This window comes from Astatotilapia calliptera, chromosome 15, assembly GCF_964374335.1.
Source record: "Astatotilapia calliptera chromosome 15, fAstCal68.1, whole genome shotgun sequence".
Classification (NCBI taxonomy): Eukaryota; Metazoa; Chordata; class Actinopteri; order Cichliformes; family Cichlidae; genus Astatotilapia; species Astatotilapia calliptera.
The window spans coordinates 38,744,196-38,766,570 of record NC_137436.1 but is presented as its reverse complement, the minus strand read 5'-3'; the positions used below and the strand labels follow the sequence as shown (position 1 = coordinate 38,766,570).

Genomic DNA, 22,375 nt, shown 5'->3' with positions numbered 1-22,375 from the left:
GTCTGTTCAGCAGCTTCCTGAGAGGCACCAAGGGGATGGTTTGTTCCCCTATGAGCTGCTGCTGCTGCTGGTGCCTGGCATCCTCCCTCCGTTTTAGGAGGTGTCCAAAACATCTCACTCTTGCCCTTCTAACTATACCCCGATCTGAGGGACAGCTCAGATTGAGAGGGCCATATACCCCAGGGGTGGGAGGATCAGTCCAGATATTGATACTGTCAATACCAACACTGATATTGGTATCTAATCAATACTAGGGAGATATGATTGTTACTTTGTTTCTCTCCTCTAAGTTCAGTATGTAGCCCACTGAACTGTGTTAACTGTGTTGTGTTGGTGGTTTTGTTAATGAAAAAATATATCTCAAACATGCACTATGAAAAATGACTGAACCTTTTTGTATTGACTGTCATTTTATTTATAGCCCATAACACATCTAAACAACAGATGCTGACGCAAAGTCCTTTAGAGACATGCACATTTACATTCCATGTCTCCAAAACACCCAATTTCAAAATACAGGATAGTCTGAAAGTTATGTTTTTTTTCTTGCATTAACTAATTATTGTTGACATTAAAAGGTGGTCATTAAAATGTGTTCAGAATGATGAATTATCTCATAAATCACACTGCTTTCTCCCATTTAAGCTGTCTTTATAGGGTAAAACTATGTGTAGTACTGCATTTACGTTGTATTGGAACGATACCAAAGTATGGAAAGCAATTTGCCTTTAGAAGTATCGCACAGTACAGATATACTCTTTTCTGATCTAATTCTAACATCCCGATTACGGTACTCCCAAGTGTGACACACGAGGAACTCATGTTGTTTCTGTCGGTGTTTCTTCAGGGCACATTTAACCGCTGAGCGTGTAACCGGAATGTACCACAGCTACTCTCCCGCCTGCATTTATCAGATAAGATAAATTATAAGATAATGTATGTTACTGTTTTAGAGTTTATTTTATTAACAGTATAAAGAATATAAAGGGTAGCTTTTTATAAAATAACATGACTTCTAAAGTCCAACACCAATTTAATTGTCCGGATATGTTAATCGTTTGGTTTGTTCCATCTCCGGTTTTTACGACAACAAGGCTGTAGGTAGTGCACATGGGTCTCTGAAGCGAGTGGCTGTCCGCAGTATTCTTCAGTTTTGTATTCCTCCTGTATTTTGTGAAGTGACAGCATCGGAGGATATTATGGGCAAGAAGAAGGCGGGCGGAGGAGCCGTGCTGGGCAGAGCTCTGATCAAGGAGAGGCTCCAGGCAGGCCGGGGAAACAAAAGGGGCGACTCTTGGGTATGACACAGGTTTTTTTTTTTTTAGTTTGTGTTAAACGTATTCAGATAATCACAGATATAGATATGAGACCTTTCGTGATATAGTATCATCCCCTAAGCAGTTGTGACCCCGTTTTTAAATGCCACTCAACTCTTTTAATTCCACTTAGCTGTTAGTATTAGTGTTACGATCACCCCACACGGGCTTACCAGGATGTAAATTTACTGATGCTGTTGTTTTAGAGCAAACGAACTAATGCGCAAGGACTATTACGTAAATAAATGAATGACTGGGGTACGTTTGTAATGGGGATAAACTTTTCTGGGAAATTGTTTTAACAAAATCTCAACTATTTTTAGAACAAGTCAAAGGGTGGTTTGGATGCAAGGATGTGAAAATGATCCGCTATTTGGCGATGATGTTCCAGTCACAGCTGCTTTGTTTAATCTCGACGCTTTTTCACATGCACTTACTGCTGGTCAAGCTAATTAAAGTTTGTTGTCATTGTTTTTTCTTTATATTTTCAGCTCCACACCAGTGAACTGAATGATGGCTACGACTGGGGGCGGCTGAACCTGCAGTCAGTGACAGAACAAAGTTCCATGGATGACTTTCTGGCCACAGCTGAACTGGCAGGAACAGAGTTTGTTGCAGGTAAATAACAATTTGATTCACTCATGTTTAGTTTTCAGGTGAATTGTAGGTATGTTTCTTTTTTTTACTTATTAAACATGGGAAACTACAGTGCTCTGAAAAAGTATTTGTCCCATTTCTGAATTCTTATTTTTTTGAATAATTGTCACACTTGCACATTTCAGGACATCAACAAATTAAATGATAAATTAGACAAAGATAATTGTTCAATGATGACATCATTTACTAAGGGAAAAAGACAAATCAAAGCTGCCTGGTTCTATGTGGAAAAGTAATTGTCCCCATAAACCTAGCAACTGGTTGTCCTTGGGTAGCAACAACTGCAATCGAGTGTTTGCGATAACTGGGAATGAGCCTTCCACATCGAATTTTAGTCCACAATATTTACGTGTATAAACCTAACAGAAGTAATTCTTCCTGTGTTTTTAAGTATTTTTTGTCTTAAATATTATGTGATCTCCACTGTAGATCTGCCTTTTTGATTCTGTTTGTTAATCTAATCACTTTCATTCATTTCTGTGTTTTCTTAGAGAAGCTCAATATCAAGTTTGTGCCGGCAGAAGCTCGAGCGGGCTTATTAACAGCTGAGGAGAAAAGCGAACTGAAGAAGCTGCACGAAGACAACAAACATTTCCTCAGAATTCCGAGACGGTGATTTGAGTCGACATGTTTTTACAGGTTAATTTGTCTAACGTATAAATAATATGTTGCATTGATAAGATCTGTTGTGTATTTCCTTGTTATAAGACCCCACTGGGATGAAAGCACCAGTCCAGACGAGCTTCAACAGACAGAGAAAGACAGCTTCTTGGAGTGGAGACGAGCACTTGCACAGTATGCAGCTTTTCTGTACTCTGAGTCACTTTTGGTGTTAAGAATCAGTAGTGAAATGCAGGGATAACCATTCAAAATTTTCTAATTAATGACTTATGATACATTTGTGCTGGATTATTGTTGCCTATAATCTAATTACAAGTGTTCTCTTCAAAGGCTGGAAGAGGAGCAGAAGTTAATTCTCACCCCGTTTGAGAGAAACCTTGAATTTTGGAGACAGCTGTGGAGAGTGATTGAGAGGAGGTAGAACCCAAATCAACAGCATATCACATTTCCTGAGGAATCTGTTCTCATTATGTGATGCTGAGGGAAAAAACCCCCCAAACATTTCTTTTTACTTATTTTAGTGACGTCGTTGTTCAAATTGTTGATGCCAGAAATCCTTTGCTGTTCAGATGTCTGGACCTTGTAAGTGCTTTGTTTCAATAGTGGACAGATGATAGAAATCTGGTTTCATATATGAAAATAATTGCACTTTGTTTAATCATTTTGCATATTTCATCTGTCAACATTTGCTTGTATCCATCATTACGTACGTTTAAACTGTACTGCAGTGATTGTAATAATTCTCTGGTTGTGTGGCACCAGGAGTCCTATGTTAAAGAAGTTTCAGAGCATAAGGTGAACATGCTTCTGGTGAACAAAGCTGATCTACTGACCAGGGAGCAGAGGCGAGTCTGGGCCAAATACTTTGAGAAAGAGGGGCTGAGGGCAGTTTTCTGGTCTGCTCTGGCTGAAGGCAACAGGCTGGATGCAGAGGAAAAGGTGAGAGCGCGGAGGCTTGATGAACTTTTCTCTCTTCTCTGAACTGTGATGCATTTGCATTTTTTTTTAGGGAACAGATAATTTATTGTACTGAAGAAAAAGTCACCTTTTGGCATCATCCTGCCGTCTTTAATCCCAGTGAAAAATAGTGCAGAAACTTGTCCCCTCACAGGGCATGGAGGTGGCCGATCCAGAGTGTGAAGAGAGTGATCCAGAAGAAGGAGGATGGAAAATTAAAGAAGATGTGAGTCAGAAAGGTGCAGATGGAGAGGAAGAGGTAAAGAATAAGGAGGATGAGGACAACGGGGGAGAACAGAGTGACATAGAGGAAGAGCAGGAAGAGGTAAGCGTAGATGAGGAGGACTGGAAGACCTGTTCAGAAGGCGAGGAAGAAGCAGAGGGAGAGACTGCTGGTTCATCTGATGCATCTTTCCACAACTCCAGCCGTCTGCTGCGCAAGGATGAGCTGCTGGAAATGTTCAAGGCTGTTCACAACAGCTCCAGGGTTAAAGAAGGGCAGCTGACAGTGGGACTGGTGAGTAAAAGGACCATCTATCTGTCAGTCTAGCGTAAATTGCATGCTGTAGCCACACCGCCTTTGAATTTTGGGATCGAGTTGTATATTTATATTTAGTAAGAGCATTTGAACCACTTTGCAGAATTCACCAGGAGTGCTTTTTAATGCTTCACTAGAATCGTAGGAACAGGAAACATTTTAATTGGATTCATAGTCGGGGAAGAAGCTCCACACTTTCCTCAGTATGAGTTATTTTAAAGCAATTAAATGTTCATTATGTGGTGGAACCAACAGGTCGGGTATCCTAATGTGGGAAAGAGTTCAACCATCAACACTATTCTGAGGAACAAGAAGGTTTCTGTCTCAGCCACTCCTGGACACACTAAACACTTTCAGGTAGGTACTTACTGCTCAAATGCAGGTTAGGGATTCCACCAGCAAGAAGCTTAATAATAATAATGATAATTATTATAATAATGATGTTAGACCTGCGACAGACTGGCGACCTGTCCAGGGTGTACCCTGCCTCTCGCCCTAACACAGCTGGGATAGGCTCCAGCGCCCCTGAAAAAGGATGGATGGATGATTATGATGGTGTTTTTTGTGTGTTTTTGTTTTTGACATTTATGACAGACGTTATATGTGGAGCCAGGCCTGTGTCTCTGTGACTGCCCAGGACTGGTCATGCCCTCCTTCGTTTCTACCAAAGCTGAGATGATCTGCTCTGGGATTCTGCCCATAGACCAGATGAGAGACCACGTACCTGCGATCTCACTCATATCCTTTACGTGACAGAAAGCTAGACTCTGCCTGTTCTGCTCTATAATTGATTCTGATGCTTACGACACGTAGTTCTTAACAGATTGGTCACATATGTCAGACGATCCCTCGGCATGTGTTAGAAGGCACCTATGGCATCAATATTATCAGACCGCGGGAAGATGAAGACCCTGACAGACCGCCCACTGCGGAAGAGCTGCTGATGGCGTATGGATGTGAGGCTAATAGACATTTATCATGAGTCTGGATAGAATAGATTAACAATAGGTGAAATATGTACAACTCGAGAGAGTAAACCATCTTAGATTCTTTAAAAAAAACTATTTTATAGATTTAATTTTATGTATTGTGTTCCTCCTTGATCAGAGGTCCCTAGCTCAAATTGTGATACTGTCACCTCACTGTGGCACCCTTAGATGCTGCTAGCTGTCTTTCCCCTTGATGTAATTTCTTTGTTTTATAACATAGCCTTTTCTTTTTTGTCTGTTTCAGATATGAGAGGTTTCATGACGTCGCACGGCCAGCCCGATCAGTCCAGATCGGCCCGTTACGTCCTGAAGGATTATGTGAGCGTAAGTTCACAACTGCAAACTGTTGTGGGTTGGAAAAAACACACAGTTATGTTGCTTGTGTTTACGTTTTAATTTTGGACTGTGGTTGAGTGAGTGTGGGTCATTAATGAAATGTTTAGCCTAACAAAGTGGGAGGAAAAAACAGATGAAAATTCTAGGAGAGATAAATAAGTTATTTTCATCTTGGCTCAGCTCTGTCACCTGCAGCGTTAAACAGTGTAGCTGTAGCACATCTGTGGTTCGGCTATGTGTTTAAGCAGACTGTGGAGGTCTTCAGTCTTTTGTAAGGTGTAGCTGTTCTCTTGTAACGTTATGCATCATGTTTACAACGTCCTTTGCCTAAGATAGCTCTTTTCCTTACAGGGCAAGCTTCTGCACTGCCATCCCCCTCCACATATAAAAGCTGAAGACTTCCAGCCGCAGCACAAAAAGTTTGAGAAGAGAGACTCAGACAGCAGTGACCTCTCCACAGTAATGAACAGACAACACAAAATTAAGAGAATCGAAAACGTGGTTGACAAGAACTTTTTCCATCAGGTAAATTATTCCTGCTGATCTCTTATTTTTGGTCAGTAGATGTTGTAATATAAGCTATATTACCAGAAGTGTTCTGTCACCCATCCCAATCGTTGAATTCAGGTGTTTCAATCACTTCCAGGCCCACAGGTGTGTAAAATCAAGCGCCTAGTCACGCGGACTGCATCAACAAACATTTGTGGAAGAATGGGATGCTCTCAGGAGCTCAGTGAATTCCAGGGATCGAATGCTAGTTGTGAAATTTCCTCACTAATAAATATTCCACACTTAACTCTTAGGCTACGTTCACACTGCAGGTCTTATTGCTCAATTCCGATTTTTTTGATCAAAGCCGATTTTTTTGTCTGCTTGTTCACACTACAAATAAAATGCGACAGCAAACGCGCTCTAGTGTGAACCAAAGCGGCCGCATGTGCAAAAGAAGACGTCACACACAAGGCGCTCTGTTTAGACCCAGAGCAAACAATATTGTTTGACTGATGGCCCTTAATATAAAGACTTCAGACTTCACGTTTCCCAATTTTTGCTTTAAGTTATTTTGTTATTTACATAATAATGTAAATAACCGAATAATTATGCTTATTGCTGTTTTAGAGGAGCGGTGCTTCAAAGGATAGCTGCAGATTTCTGTCAGAATCTGCAGATTATACAGTACAAATAAAATGTTCACGTTTCTCCAACGTTGTCTTCCCAGCAGTTTCACTGACATCTACGCTGGATGGCCAGGAAGCGTTCGCGATGTCTTCTCCGGCGCTGATATTTGGCGTCTGTCTTGTGTCAGTGACGTAAAAGACGGATTTAATGCGACATGACCGTTCAAACAGCAGTCGCTTTCTAAAACATCGGATATGTATCGGATTCAGTACCACATATGAAAATGACCCAGATCGGATTTGAAAATATCGGATTTGAGCCTTTCACACTGTCACACCATGATCAGATATGGGTTGCATAGGGTCAAAAAAATCGGATTTGATGCGCTTTCGCCTGTAGTGTGAACGTAGCCTTAGTGGTATTATAACAATGTGGAAGCCACTGGGAATGACAGCAGCTCAGTGGTAATCTCACAAATCCACTTCTGGAAGAATGGTCAAAAATTCCCATAAACACACCTAAACCTTTTGGAAAATCTTCCCACAAGAGTTGAAGCCGTTATAGCTGCAAGGGTTGGATGGACATCATATCAAACTCTATGGATTAAAAATGGGATGTCAGTCAAGTTCACATGAGTGTGAAGGCAGACGAGTGAACACTTTTGGTAATATAAAGTGTGTCTGCAGCAGAGGAGCAGTTTATTATGAAGTTAAATGATTTTTTCTTTTTGTTGATGATGAACCTCTGTTTAGGAGAACGTGCGGGCACTCTCCAAAGGAATTCAGTCTGTGATGGGCTACAAACCAGGCAGTGGACCTGTGGGTCCAGGCAAAGCTGAATCAGAGATGGCAGTGGGCAAACCCTGGAAAAAACACGGCAACAGGAACAAGAAGGAGAAAGTACGGCGGATTACTAAGCATCTGGATGCCTGATTATGATCAGAAAATCTAAGTTAATTTGAGCAACTTAGATCTGTGAACTGTACTTTAGGAAAAACCCTGAAGCACGGTTCATGTGTGATTCCAAGGGAATCAATTCTGAGTGCTTTGTAAAGATGAAGGCCCCCTTTAATCCTGTGAGTGTGGAAAAGTCAGGCCGTCATGACATTAACTAATGAGGTGCATAATCTGTCGGCTCTGGTTTTAACAAAATGGTGCAGTGCACTCCGTCAGGCTGATCACCAGTTAAAGAGCAACCAATCGATTCAACATCCAAAATTGTATTGAAGGAGGACACATAAAGTCTCTATGAATCAGTTAAAATACTGTATGTTGACTTTTATACATTTAAAGCAATGCTCTTTGTAACTTAACCGGGTTACGTAGAATAAACACGTGCTTTCATGTTGGTGTGACACTTTTTTGTCATATTTCCATAACAATATATTACTTAATGCTTCAGTGTAAATACAATATTTTGTATTTGTAATAGAAGACTATGAAATAGCAAGTTTTGTAATCTGAATAAGTTAAACTACCCGAACTCCTTCATGGGATGCATTTTTAATTTCTCCTTGCACTTTGGGCTGATTGGGACCTGATGAATGTAAAAACAAAGAATGATGTGATTTTTATTTTTTTGTGTCAGATTTTTGTTTCTGAGAAAAATGAGATCCACTCATGAGGACATTGGCTTTAAATTTCAATGAAACAGAGGCAGTATAACATCCTCGTAAGTGGATATCAGGCCCTTGTAGAGCAAAATTTGGTATTTTGGTCTAGACAACCCAAAATGTAAAATGGACTGGTTCTTATATAGCGCTTTTCTCCTGGAGTACTCAAAGCACTCTATACAACACGCCACATTAACCCCATACACACCCATTCACACGAGCACTATTATCTATACAGGGAGTGCTTTGTAACTATCATTCATACACATTCATACTCCGATGGATGCATCGTAGAGCAAGTAGGGGTTAGTATCTTGCCCAAGGATATTTGGCATACAAACTGGGGGAGCCAGCTGCCTGAGCTATAGCCACCCCTATAATATATATAATGTGATGTCCACATATGTGGACGCCAGGTCCTAGGAGGTTAAAGAAGTACATGAGGGTTGTAGGTGTCTAAGAATCTGAGAGCATTTCTAATTCTTACTGAGTATTTATCAACCAGATAATAAATTTGGAGTTGATTTTCTTACCATCACAGAATAGCTACAAGCTACAAAATGTTGTAAACCTGGGAACAAGTGGGAACTCCCATGAGTGTCAAATTAATAATATACAATAAATAATCGCAAACACCCCTGACCTGTGGCAGTGATTTCTGATGTTTCTGTTTTTTTATGTCTAATGTCTTTGCTTATATTGGTAGATAGACTGAAACCAGCCTGATTTATGAAGGGTTTATGTCTAAAGCAAAGACATTAGCTGTTTTTCGAGTATTTTTATGACTCTGTTATTGTAGCTAATCTGTGTTCTAAATTATAATCGATCCAATCCTTTTTGACCACTTTAAATGTATTGAAAGAACAGCTGTATGTGATATTTGGTGAGATTTCTGCTGAGACTTGGATAAATAAAGGATATATATAAAAGTCAATTTGCCAAAAACTGACTGCAGCTTCTACATTTGTGACAGGAACGTGCTTTGTGGCTCAAAATCACTTGTTATCATTCATGAGAGATATGCTTGACAGATCATAGCCCAACAACTCATTGACAACAATTTGTAGTCGTTTTTTGGCAAGCGGTCACTGTGATCAAGCGTAAGATTCCTGAAACGGACTAAGGTACACGCAATGCTCCTGATCGTAGCTACAAATGAACGCGCCTCTTTAAATAAATGGATGATGATTTATTTTTTGGCATCTCTAAACACAGAAAGAGCGTAAAATCCACATTTTCACTTGTGCCTTTGAACGTATTTCCATAATGACAGGTAGCACAGGTAAGCCCCTCCCTGCCGCGTGCGGGCCGTTTGGAGAGCTGCCGCTGTGCTTTTGATGAGCAAGAAGTCAAATGTGCACTAGGAGCATGGCTCAGTTTCTGATCGGTTCTGCGGATTGTCGCTGAGCATTTGCGCTTAAAATGAAGAAAAGTGCGCACATCGCGGATGGTCAAGTCGGGGAACGATCAGACTATTTCCTGACTAGTTTGGTTGATTTTTGCGTGGATTCAGTTAACACCTGTTTGTCCCGTGACGCAGACACACTTTGCGTCCCTGTTGGTCTCACCTTTCTTTCTGCGCTGCTTTTGCTGCTATCATGTCTCCTGTAAGTAGATTATCATTAATCACCCACCGGCCCCATTCATTTAATACATATCTAACATTGACCTGTGGTAACTGTGAAGGTTCGTGTATCAGAGGTGCAAAATTCGGGGAGAAAATCCGGGAGAAACCGCGGTTTTCTTCTACTGCTTCATCGGTAACCTGTGCAGTACAACTGGAGCCATCCTGTCCAGGCAGCTGCATATACAGGTAACACAGTTCTACGTGTAACCAAGTATTTTCACTCTATTTATGCATTAAAATACCGTAACTCCTTATCGCTGCCCTCTCTGCAGATTTTAATGGGTGCTTTTGCTGCCGCTGTGGATTTTGTGAACTGTATTTTGTGGTGCTTTCCAGTGTTCCTGTGTTGGAATTCGAAAGCAGGTATGATTAAGAAAATTCCTTATCTTAATAATGCAAACCTTATCATTCCCAAACAATTTAGCAATTGTGCATTATTCAAAGTGCAGCAGCAAGGTAGCACAGGTGTTTAAATATTGTCATCCAGCCAACCAAACCCTTTTGGCAAAACAGTAGGTACAATTATCAGAGAGGCGCTACAGATAACCATACAAATGAACAGGGGACCTATTGAAATGCTTTCTAACTGTAACCGTCCTCTCTGGTGTTCTCTCTCAGAAAAAAGGCTGAGGATGATGAAGAGGAGGAGGAGACAGCATCTCCTAGCAGTGTGTGTCTTGATGGTAGTTGCAGGAGGTTTTCTGAAGTCCAGGGTCTCCCATACTTCAGCACTGCAGCCCGTCAAAGGGAGGACGCTGCTGCATGTTGTCCTTCAAGTCTCCAGCTGGAGTTCTTCAATGGTGTGGTTACACAAACAGACACATGTGTATGAGTGCTGTCACCTGGGTTGTTTTGTTGTTTTTGAATTGCCATTTTGCAGCTACTCTAAATGTCCTTCTGCTGCATCGTAAAACCGTCTGTCTGTAGGACAACACTGAAATCGTGGGTTACCTACTGGGGCTGCTGTCTTTTGTCATAGCCTGTACCTCCAGGATCCCCAAACTCTGCAGAGTAGTAAGTGACAAACCATTCACTTAAAATCATGTTACTGTTCTAATAAAGTTCCTAGTGTTATTTGTATTCTTCCTTTTAGTGCAATGGACATAAAGTGACCCACACTGCCATTTTCTCTGGACTGTTGTGCTCACTGGCTGGTGCCCTCTACACTGCAGCCATACTCCTCTGTGACACTCAGTTTAGATTTCTTATGAGAGCGATGCCATGGCTTCTGTCATCAGCAGGCTGTGTGACTCTAGACCTTCTTGTATCCTTACACAGTAAGTGTGACCACGCATCACTCAAACTGTGTAGAGATTCACAACTCACTTTGCTAGTATGGGGTCGGGCCTCATTTTGCCTTCAGAGCTTTGTGTCATAGATTCGACAAGGTGCTGGAAACATTCCTCAGACGTTTGAGTCCATATTGATGTGATTGCATCACACAGTTACTGCAGAGTTGTCAGCCCTACATCCATGATGTGAAGCTTTTGTTCCACCACATTCCAAAGCTACTGTGCATTCAGAGATCCTCTTCTGCTTGCCTAGACTGTGACAACTGACTGTTATTTGAGTCACTGTTTATTTCTCTGACCATTCTCTGTAAACCAGAATGTTTGGGAAACTCCTGGTAGATCAGCAGTTTCTGAAATACTCAGACCACCCCATCTGGCACCAACCATGCCACATTCAAAGTGACTTAAATCGCCTTCCTTTCCCATCCTGATGCTCAGTCTGAACTTCAGCAGGTCATTTTGACCATGTGTAAATGCATGAAGTTGCTGCTGTGATTGGTTGATTAGATACTTCCAATAACAAGTGGCTGAACATGTGTACCTAACAAAATTGATGGTGAGTGTGGATTCTCACTAAAACCGGGGCTACTGTCCATTACATCTAGATCTAGGTGATTTGCTTGAGTCTATGCCAGTCATGCTGTGGTGTGGTTTGTTGACCTTTAACCTGTCATGTCAGATTGTAATTACTCATTGGTGCAAGAGAGGCTCCAGCAAGAAGGCTATGAGACTTTTTGCAGATACAGAGCGCCTTTTAGGTGGTTCACGGCGCCCTGCAAAGAATAACACTGCCATGAAGAGACAGACAAAAGAGCAAATTCCTTCATCAGCACAAACAAAAGTAAGCTTGTTTTGTTTAATCATACCACTTTTTTGTTATTGTGTGTGCAAGGCTGCTTCTCGGATTTCTCAGAGTGAATTTAATAGCTTGTTTTCAATCAGACTTCCATAATAAACATGCTTTTTACTGTAATACTGATAATATTGGATTTTTACTTACTGCTTTCTTGTGTGGATTAAGTTATTTGGAAGTAGCACTATGCAGGCATCGTTCTGCAACAAACACTATTAGCATTGTTCTTCTAATAGTGTTTGTTTACTAAAGCCTTGGTGTGACTATAATAGTATTCTTTTTCTTCAAAGATAAAAAATCTCCAGAAGATGAGAGAGGTGGGCCAATACATGGATGTCAACAGTCAACCTGCGAGAAAAGTAAGCAAAGAATCTGTTGTGACACTACATTTTTACAACAGCAGTTTGTTTGATAGGAACTCTTCACTGCACACCGTTATTCTTCAAATACTAGATGTGCTTTCATTTTTGAAAATGCCCCTCGAGAAGGTGACGTCACCCAGGGGAGACGTGGGAAGCGAGCCTCCCAGCAGGAGGGTTGGGGCGATCAGAGCCGACGGCTTCTGCTCCACAGACACATCCTGTGACTCCTCGCCGGTCAGCTCGGATCTGGAGGTGACTTGGACTACTTGGATACAATCACTTAAATTAAGAAATGAATCAAATTTATCACTAAATAAACATTTCTCCCCCTCTCTCTAAAGCTATGATATATTTTCAAAAAGCTGGTAATCTTAATACATCAAATGTCAGTTCTCACCGTGTAAAGCAGGGGTGGGCAACTCCGGGCCTTGAGGGCTGGTGTCCCTGCAGGTTTTAGATGTGTCCTTGAACCAACACTGCTGATTTAAATGGCTAAATTAGCTCCTGCAGTTCTTCAGAGGCCTGGTAATGAACTAATCATGTGATTCAGGTGTGTTGACCCAAGGTGAGATCTAAAACCTGCAGGACACCAGCCCTCGGGGCCTGGAATTGCCCACCCCTGGTGTAAAGGATAGCTATAATATGTAGTTATTCCAAAGTGCCACTAGGTGGTGACAGCATGTTTGTATGCTGGATAGTGTGCATGGCTGTTATAAAAATATGAATGAACATAACCCTTTGTGTAACGCCACCTTACATGAAATGCTGTGATGACCTGATTCTGTTAGTATGAGTCTTTTTATGAGTTTAAGCTATTGAGTCATTTGCACAACAGCAGTGGTGAAGTTCCTAAAGAGGTAATGACTTCATGACTCATTATCATAAGACAGGGGGTCTGGAGTCAGCTTGTGGAAATGGTGAATAAGAATGGCACTGACAAAACTGCCTATGTTTTAGTGCCACTTTAGGATTGAGATCCTTTATTATAAAGGAATGGTATTGACTGTCTGCGTATGAAAATATGAAAATGCAGTAAGAAGAATTCATAAGTAGACGTAATAGTGCAACTATGCTTAGTGCTTTGCACATGTGACTTTGGGGGAAGTAAGTCAGAAGACAGCCCTCAGACGTTCTTATAAGGAGACAATAGTCAGCATGTTCTTATTGGACAGACAAGTTGAAGTCTATGGAGAGATGTGCATGTGGTTTTCTGAGTGCAAGCTCAGTGTTTTGTATTTTAGTTTTCTGCAGTGTATAGCTGAGCCAGTATCAAATCTTCACTAGTCTTATTTTAGAGAACAGTTCATATTTATATAGTTTTCTCTTTTTTGAAAAACACAGTCTGAGTTTGCAAGAGGATTCAAATTCCAAGTGTTTTTTTTTTCTTTGTCAGGCCTTTATGCTCATAAAAACTCCCTTACTAGAAAGCCAGGCTATGGAGGATGTCATTTAATCAGAAACAAAGGCAAATGGTGCAAGCACAAACAATCGCAGGTTGATACTGTTCACCAAACAGGAAAAAACAAAAGACATGAATGCCCTTTTAGCACAGTTGGTTTGTTCGAGAAGTAAAGGCGAGTTGGAAAAGTGTAAGTTTATGCTGAATGTGACAAAGTATAACTTTGTTTGGCTGTGAACACTCAGCTTAATCTTCACAAAGACAACAGGAGGCAATTTAAAGTTTAGCCGGGCCGTTTCTGTCTGATGCACTTGGAATTTACTGATGCTCTTTACTCGATCTTACAAAGAATGATTCTTTCCAAGATGACTTTGTGTCTAATGTTTAATCCTGATTACAAAGAGCTCCAGAGGAGTTCAGGTCTATCAGTGAATCTTTTACTTTTTATTTGGTTACCTAACTTCCTAACAGCCTTAAAGCAAACTGGGAACTAAAACAAAGATTACAGAGCATTTTTTGAAGTATTTAAATGAGTGGCTTTTCCTACTTTACATGTGATCCTGATAATTGGACAGTCGCCTCAGCCGGCAGCTTGAAACCTCCATTGTGCTGTGTTTCACGCACATTACTGCTGAGTTCTGGTTCTTGGCTGAGCTGAGGCTTAGGGCTACAGTGATGGGTGGAATTGTTTGAGATTTGCCAATTGTTCTGCTGTAAAGGATCTTTGATTAAAGACCAACAGTGGGCTGGGTCTGTCTGCCTAGGAAGTGGTGCAAAATGGTTGCCTTGTCTATAGGGGGCCAGTACCCTCTGCTATTTTGGGAGATGTTTATAGTCTGTTGTTTGACTCTCGCTGGCCAGGAATGTCACTGTGTGAACAATACAAGACCTGTGTTGTAGGTGTCGAGTTGACGCTCTCATGGGGCATGATCCAACACGACCACCATTGATGAGCCCCCCTAGAAAACTAAGGAACACTTAGTGTAGAGCAGGGCGATATGGCCAAAAATATTTATCACGATATATATTTGAAAATTTGCGATAACGATATAACCGGCGATATAATTGATGCGAGACAAAATACAACTCCACAACATTACTAGTGCAAAAAGACAACCTTCCATTTATTTTCACTTAAACAAGAAGCTGGTTTTTATGTACATTAAAGCTTTATAAAAATGTAACAGTGCAAATGCAAATTCCTTGCTGAAAGTTTAACCAAAAGGCATTTCCAGTAGAAATGGGCTGACATATCCTGAGCATAACCATGTATAATATCCACTGAAGTTAAAAAGAGGTGCTTTGCAACATTAAACTGCAGTGTGCAGTACACATTTTTCGGACCATAAGGTGCACAGGATTATAAGGCACATTAAGCGAAACAAAGCAGTCAGATAAATCAAACTTTATTAAACTCATTCTTCTTGCTTCCTCCACTTCTGTACCATTGATTCATTAATGTTGAATTCTCTGCAGCTGCTCTATTCCCATGTTGCTGCAGTATATTAATAACTAACCTCGTATTGTGGATGGATTATCTCAGTTGTTCTCCTGACTGAAGTTTGGTCCGTTTACAGCATCCTGCCATGCGATTGCATTTGTCTCTAACCATGAAGAACCTTCACATTAACTTTTATAAGTGGAAAAGTGTTAGTGTTCGTCCTCCAGCTTCACTGCTTATGTTATGCTAACATAGCTGTGTCGCTAGCGATCACGTAGCACATAATTATATACCAGCTAGCCCAACTTCAGTAACCCTACAAACGTCACTGCTGTTTAGTTTCCTGTCTTCATTTATGTTGGAAGTGATAGCAGAGCTGTACGTTTGAATTTTTTCAGAAATCTCTCAGTCAGAACATGCTATATCATGCTTAGGTAACTAGCGAAACTAGCGAGCTAACTTCCGCTAGCTTCTTGCTAACTTCTAACTCCGTTAAATGTAATAACTTTTGTTTTCATGGATGCCTGGAAGTTAAACTTTATAGTTACACCTGGTAAAGCAGCAATGCTGATCGTTTTATTAAAGATGAAAGAATTTAGACAGTTTTTAACTCTAAGTGATGCTGCAGTGTTGTTTGACCTGAAATATACGGAGTTTAGGACCCAGATTACTCCCAGATTTAAGAGCATCTTAGTCCGACAAATACGACAATAACGATGGCCGCTTGCATGTTCTGCAAAAAAAATGTGCTTTGTTGTGTATCTGACGGACAAACACCAAACCAGTTCCACATCACTGAAGTTGCACCATTTTTACAAACCAATTCTGGTTCATCTGTTTCACTCAACGACCGGCCATGTGCGTATGAAAACAAAGGCACTGCGCATGCGCGTTTTACTCCCATTCTATCGCGATATTTCATTTTCCTATCGTTGCCTAACATTATACCGGTATTATCGTGAACGGTATAATATGGCCCAGCCCTAACTTAGTGTATGGTACACTTCTGAGCTGCCTCCCAATTCATCAATACATACTTTGTTTGTATTTTAAATCAACATTAGGGTGCATTAATATATCATATGTGCCATGTGATTATCGCCAAATGCTTTTATAGCATAGCAGACACATTAGTCTCAGAATATTAGCTGTTTATATGACTTTGCTATAATTCTTTGTACGATTACTTTGACATGTTCTTATTTTCTAGTGGGATTTTGAAGCAGCAAATACACACTGGAGCAAAGCAACAGCAAAACAACAGGAGGGTGACGAGTTTCCCCTGCAAGAGTGGCCAACAAACCCCGAACCGTTTAACATCTGCGCCCGTTCCCCGTCTGGACTCGCACAGAAAGCTCTATCTGGTACGGAAGAGTGTGGCTCTGTTGTAAGCTTAGCTAAGTGAAGTTCACACATGCTGAGTGCAGTAATTTGTGAATAAAAAATAAATAAAAGTGCAAAAATAAATCTGTCATCTGTCTTGTTTTACAACAAAAATTACTGATTGTTTTTGGTTTAGTTATTTCGAGTACCTTTTTTTGTTTCTAATACTGTAGGGAAGCACAAACGTCAAGCTCCTGAAGACGTTCGGCCTTTTAGAAAGGTTTACAGAAAAGACCTTCCCTAATAAAACACTATTACTCCCCTGCTGCCATTCAAGGTTACTGGGTCATATCCTGTATTTTGCTTGTCGACCTGGGTTATCGGGGCTGGACTGGGAAAAGAGCCGGCAGAGCAGATAAGAACCAGACTAGACGCCCAGAGCTTGTCTGTCCTCTCCATCATTCAGCAGACCTCCGTCCATCTGCCTGCTGTGAAGCTTTATGAAATAAAAGTTACTAGAGGCATTTTTAACTAAAGGGACTTCCTAAGGCCTGATTATGGAACAATTACATTTTTACTCCTCCCTGTTACATTTCCTCAAGTGACAGGTCTCAGACTAATGACTGGGAAACAACTAATGAGATGTAACAAAGCAATTGCTGATATCAGCAGTGGATATTAATGTCCTCAACAACTGGCTCTGTCTGTGGAAATGGCTGGGAAATGTTTATTGAATTTTATTTGATCTGACAGTGTTGATGTTCAGGCCATGTGATTTATCTACTTTGTTGTTTGTTTTTTAATAATAATGAAGGTAATAATATTGTAATAATAATAATATTGTAAACGACCCTATTGCTCAGCTATACTGATGCTAGTATTCATGATTACACAAGTGCTAAATATGCTAATGCTAAATATACACTCACTGGCTGACTTATTAGGTACACTTTGCTTGTGCTTTTGCTTTAATTCTTTGTGGCATAGATTCAACAAGGTGCTGAAAACATTGATCAGACATTTTGATCCATGTGATGACATCATACAGTTGCTGCACATTTGTCAGCTGTACATCAATGATGAGTCTCCCACTCCACCACATCCCAAAAGTGGATTAACTGTGGAGGCCACTTGAGGACAGCATATTTTATGTCACGTTTTAAGAAACCAGCTTGGCAGGATCTGAGCTTTTTGGCATGGTGCCTTATCCAGCTGGAAGCATCCACTAGAAGATTGGTACAGTTGATCACAAAGGGATGAGTATGGTAAGCAACAGTATTCAGGTAGGCTGTGATGTTTAAACAATGCTCAGTTGGTATTAATTGTCCCAAAATGTGCCACACCATTACTCCCAGCCCACCAGCCTGAACCACTGATGTAAGGTACATTTTTCCACTCTTCTATTGCCCATGACAATTCTAGACTCAGTTTCCTCATGCTAGCTGACAGGAGGAGAACCTGGTGTGGTCCTCTGCTGCTGTAGCTCATCTACTTAAAGGTTCAGCGATACCTTGGTTTTAACAAGTGTTTACTTGAGGTAAAGTTGCCTTACTTTCAGCTTGAAACACCCTGGCCACTCTCCTCTTGCTTCTGGCATAAACAAGTCATTTTCATCTGCAGAGCTGGCTATTTTCTCTTTTTCAGACTATTCTCTGTGAACCATAGAGATTGTTGTGGGGGAAAGTGCCCCCACAATCATTCCAGAATTTCTACAAATGCTCAGACCAGTTCATCTTGCAGCAACAACTGTGCCACGTTCGAAGTCACTTAAATTATTTTATCTCCATTCTGTTGCTCAGTTTGAACTCGAGCAGGTTGTCTTGACTGTGTCTACATGCCTACATGCATTGATTTGCTGCCATGTGATTGGCTGATTAACGAAGATTTAAGCAGGTGTGCTTAAGAAGATGGTTTATGCATTTATATTAGAGATGGCACGATACCACTTTTTTATCAGCAATTTCCTAATGTTGTAAACCTGCTCAACATTTGGCAATAAACCCCTTTCTGATTCTGATTCTGATTATGTCCGATACCGATATCATAAATTTGGATATCTGCCGATACCGATATGAATCCGATATAGTGGTTTTTAATCAATAAAACTGTTTTTTTAATATCTTGCTGCTTTTTGTACAAGTTCATACTCAAGTTAAAAAAAACAAAAACACTAAAGCTATTCTGTTATACCTGTATGTAAAAAAAAAAAAAAAAAAAAAAAAAATACACTGCACCCAAAATATTTCATAGTTCAGCAATACTGATCAATCTAATAAACTTAAACCTACTCCATCCTCCCTATTCTGGTATTTTAAAGAGTACTTAGCAGAAATATTAAGCAACCTAACTAATAGGGCTCTAAAACTCCCAGCAAAAAAAAAAAAAAAAAAAAAAAATAGGGAACCACCCCGCACCCTCCACCTCGTGATGCTTAATCGACGTAATCAACTTTAATTTGATGCAGTGTGAAAAAAATGCACAAAAATAAATTATTTTTCAAGAATAATTAAATAGATTCAACAGAATTGCAGACTGCACAGATGGTATCTTCCCAAAGGAAAAAGTACTATAGCTTACTAGGGTATATTAGACCTAATAGTTACTATATACAGTAATGGACTTCTATACATTTTACATCAGATTAAAACTTTGGGTGTAAGATTCGGATAATTTTTTATTAAAAGCTAGACATTTAAAATGAGAATAAGAAAGAAAAGTATGTCTTTGTGCCCCCTTTTCCCTGTTAATGCCCTATCGGCCCCCCTGACTAAACTTTGCTAGATCCGCCCCTGCATAGCCATCAGCTGCGTAGAAAAAGATCCTGGTGTAGAAAGTAATATTAAATAAGTTCTAACAACAGCTGATCAAGGTTAAAAGTGCTGCTGTTGTTCAGCCGCTGGTTTCCTCTTTCTGGCGCAAAGTGGGCCAAAAACAAAGAAGAGAGACGGACTAGCGACAGAAAAGCCGATCAGCTGATCATTGATCAGTTTCATGATTGAAGTAGCAGCAGGAGAGGGAGGAAGAGAGAGAGAAGAGGCCATCGCTCCATAAATCGGCTGTTAAGCTTAACGCGGGAATGCTTTACAAACATTCAGAGATGAACTTACACACTTGCTTTACTTCTCTCTGGAATCACTTCCTCGGAGATGAAATGCTGGTTTGGTAGCGAGGCTACAAATCAGAGGCGGAGCCAGACATTTGAAACACCCGGGGCTTAGCCCTAAAGGGTAGTATGCATGTGGGATTTTTTTTTTTTTTTTTTTGGGGGGGGGGGGGGGTGTTTAGAAATGACTGAAAGATTAATAGGCTCTGTTTTGAGTTTTGTTCAATAATGAATGACTTCATATAGGGAAAAATATATATCACATGTGCAGGACACCTTAAACTAGTTTTTTAATTAAGCAGCAAGGCAGAACAAAGTCGGGGGTGTATCAAGACACGAAGACTAAACCCCAATTCAACCAGACCCAGAACTGATCCGGAATTAAAACAGGACTACAACAGTTCAAAATCAGGACTACTTAGGACTTAACAAAGACAGAATCAGAACTAGATGATAGTAGCACTAAAAATCATCATAGACCTGCACTACACTTATTTTTTTAATTCTACCAAAGTCCACTATTTAGATTGAGAAAAGTTTATATAATTATTTAGCCTTGTTGTGCAAAAAAGCCTGCATAACTTAATAAATATAGAATTTGAAAAATAACAAACCTAAAAAGAAACACTAGGTACGAGATACACGAGTACCTATGATACGGTGATACTTTTGGTAAACAACCATTTGACTAACATGTGTGTCTCACCTGCTCTTCTTCATCTCTGTTCTGTCCTCATTCTCCATCTCCCTCTCTGTTCCTCTCTCTCCCTCTTTGTGCTGACAATCATCAAATATACAGTTGAAACCACATATTTATGTACTCTTCAGATCAAAACACAAACACTTTTTTAATTGTAAGATCAAATCAAACTAAATGTTTATTTTTTTAGATTGATAAATATAAAAAACATATTTGTTAACTTTAAGGGTAAAGAGAGAAACTATCTGTATTTCTTAATTGCAAATGGCACCAAATTGTATTCAAACTTGAGCCACATTTATGGAGCTCCACAATTCTTTTCCTGGTGTTTTGGTTGACATCTCTTGATTTTCCCATTTCAAAGAAACAGGCTCTGTGTTTTGCCTTATATGCATCCACAGGTGTGTCACCAGTTTACTCACATGGACTCTACTAACCTATCAGAAGCTTCTTCAGCTCAGAATGGAATCGTCTGGAGTTTCTTATTAATTAACAAACTTAGTGTACATGTGCTCCTAAATTGGATCAAAGTGATAAAAAAACAGAAAGCTCTGTCTCTCTTTATTCTGACATTAAACTAATTCAAAAGATATTTCAATATTTATCTAACAAAAGTTTACTCTAAATTGATGTTGTACAGTAAAAAAATTTTCTCCCTAAAGTGTAAATATCTGGTTACAAATGTGAATATCCTGCTGTGTACTGAAATCCCTCTTGTTTTGCATAGAAATATACTGAACAACATACAAAGCATAATATATAAAATAACATTTACCAGAGTTTTTTCTTTGAAAGAACCCTCTAATGTCCATTCTTATATTTCAGTACATAACTGAAACCGATTTAGTCGGGGAGGGTAAGAACTGAAAATATGAAATAAACACATGTAAGCTAAGACTCTTAAAAAAATTGCATTTGTTCGCTTTTCATTTCGCCATTTGTTGATTCACTTGAAGAGCAAGTAACGTAATATGGGTCAAGTGATCAGTTTGATATCAATCTTTCGTGATTCACCGTCATATTTACATTATTTATACGGTACGAATGATTTGCTTTGGTACCTGGTCAAACTTAAGCTCTCCTTAGTATGGCTGGCTCAGTTTCTCCAACAGCGCACTCACAGGCAGCAGCTGCCCCGCCCCCTCGCTCAGTCGCTTAGTGCCTGAGCTCGGATCATACCAATATCAGGGGGGATTCACGCACAGTCGTAAATTCCCACAGTGTGCACTATGTGCTTCGAATATTGTGTGTACTTTTTGTTTTATACAGTTGTCAGCCAGACATCTAACTATGAAAAATTACACTCCAAAAGACCCCGGGCTTCTGACAAAACAACCCGGGCTTAAGCCCAGTAAGCCACCCCCAGGCTCCGCCCCTGCTACAAATACACACAGCCGCTCTATCATGTGACCACACTGCTGCAACGTGCTACGGTTATGAGCCGAGTTACGCCATGTCACAAGTTTTGTGAGGTGCTTTTTTGATATTTAATGGATCGATTACATTTTTTATTTGTCTCCGATATCCGATCCAGTAATTTACGTCAGTATCGGACCGATACCGATACGTAATATCAGATCGGTCCATCTCTAATTTATATATCTGCAATAGATTTGTCTTAACTACCTTTGAAAAGTGAATGCACAAAAGCTTATCGAATATTGATGAATATGGAGATATCCCATGTATGTAGCTGTATAAGTCTTCAGATCAGTCATTGCAACCATAGTAACAGATTGACTTTAATTCTATATTGAAAAAAATCTGTCCTGAACCTTTCTGTTGGAGACTTGGCAATTAAAACTTTTTACCATCTTAAAAATAGACCCAAAGACAAATTGTCATTTAGGGGTCTGATGCCATTACAAACGCTGAGCTAGCATGGCTTGATCTGGGCCTCATGTCAGTCCCTTCTGAGGCCAAAAGAAAACAACCCGTGTGTCCCATATAAAAAGGTGGAATTTTGTTTGCAAAAGTGATGAAGAGCCTGGATTAGCACATCTGAAGCTGCAGTGGGGAGAGGATCTTTCTGTTTTTCTTGGCCCTTTGTCAGCGACCACTCCACTGCAGAGCATGCAAGGCACTGAGTGATTCGATCCTGCAGAACATTTTGTTCTTTGAGAGGTAAAA

The 22,375-nt window shown here is 40.1% G+C and overlaps 2 protein-coding genes across 4 annotated transcripts; both read left to right on the top strand.

The window, feature by feature from the left end:
• The first annotated feature begins 812 nt into the window (after positions 1–812).
• LOC113037329 (large subunit GTPase 1 homolog) lies at positions 813–7,876 on the top strand. Of its 2 annotated transcripts, XM_080289460.1 has the most exons (15): positions 813–936; positions 1,180–1,298; positions 1,808–1,934; positions 2,465–2,585; positions 2,682–2,768; positions 2,925–3,011; positions 3,116–3,176; positions 3,357–3,533; positions 3,706–4,068; positions 4,345–4,446; positions 4,684–4,831; positions 4,926–5,045; positions 5,323–5,402; positions 5,766–5,939; positions 7,286–7,876. In XM_080289460.1, the coding sequence occupies exons 2-15, from the start codon at positions 1,200–1,202 to the stop codon at positions 7,463–7,465; spliced, it is 1,926 nt and encodes a 641-aa protein (XP_080145586.1). In that variant the 5' UTR covers positions 813–936; positions 1,180–1,199; the 3' UTR covers positions 7,466–7,876. The 2 variants fall into 2 exon arrangements, with proteins under 2 accessions (XP_080145586.1, XP_080145585.1); XM_080289459.1 differs by lacking the exon at positions 813–936 and having other exon boundaries at positions 1,066–1,298.
• Positions 7,877–9,419: 1,543 nt separating this feature from the next.
• LOC113006500 (transmembrane protein 44) lies at positions 9,420–16,586 on the top strand. 2 transcript variants are annotated; one of them, XM_026142509.2, is made up of 10 exons: positions 9,420–9,752; positions 9,832–9,958; positions 10,045–10,135; positions 10,391–10,572; positions 10,700–10,786; positions 10,866–11,036; positions 11,744–11,905; positions 12,208–12,276; positions 12,406–12,531; positions 16,330–16,586. In XM_026142509.2, exons 1-10 carry the CDS (start codon positions 9,568–9,570, stop codon positions 16,522–16,524), a joined length of 1,395 nt encoding a protein of 464 aa, XP_025998294.1. In that variant the 5' UTR covers positions 9,420–9,567; the 3' UTR covers positions 16,525–16,586. The 2 variants fall into 2 exon arrangements, with proteins under 2 accessions (XP_025998294.1, XP_025998293.1); XM_026142508.2 differs by having other exon boundaries at positions 12,403–12,531.
• Positions 16,587–22,375: the final 5,789 nt, after the last annotated feature.

Coding starts and splice junctions, on each gene's coding strand:
- LOC113037329 (XM_080289460.1), top strand. CDS start 1,200: ATGGGCAAGAAGAAGGCGGGCGGAGGAGCCGTGCTGGGCAGAGCTCTG. Junction 2,586..2,681: donor TTCCTCAGAATTCCGAGACG/GTGATTTGAGTC, acceptor CCTTGTTATAAG/ACCCCACTGGGATGAAAGCA. Junction 4,447..4,683: donor GACACACTAAACACTTTCAG/GTAGGTACTTAC, acceptor CATTTATGACAG/ACGTTATATGTGGAGCCAGG.
- LOC113006500 (XM_026142508.2), top strand. CDS start 9,568: ATGAAGAAAAGTGCGCACATCGCGGATGGTCAAGTCGGGGAACGATCA. Junction 9,753..9,831: donor TTGCTGCTATCATGTCTCCT/GTAAGTAGATTA, acceptor GTAACTGTGAAG/GTTCGTGTATCAGAGGTGCA. Junction 10,787..10,865: donor TCCCCAAACTCTGCAGAGTA/GTAAGTGACAAA, acceptor TCTTCCTTTTAG/TGCAATGGACATAAAGTGAC.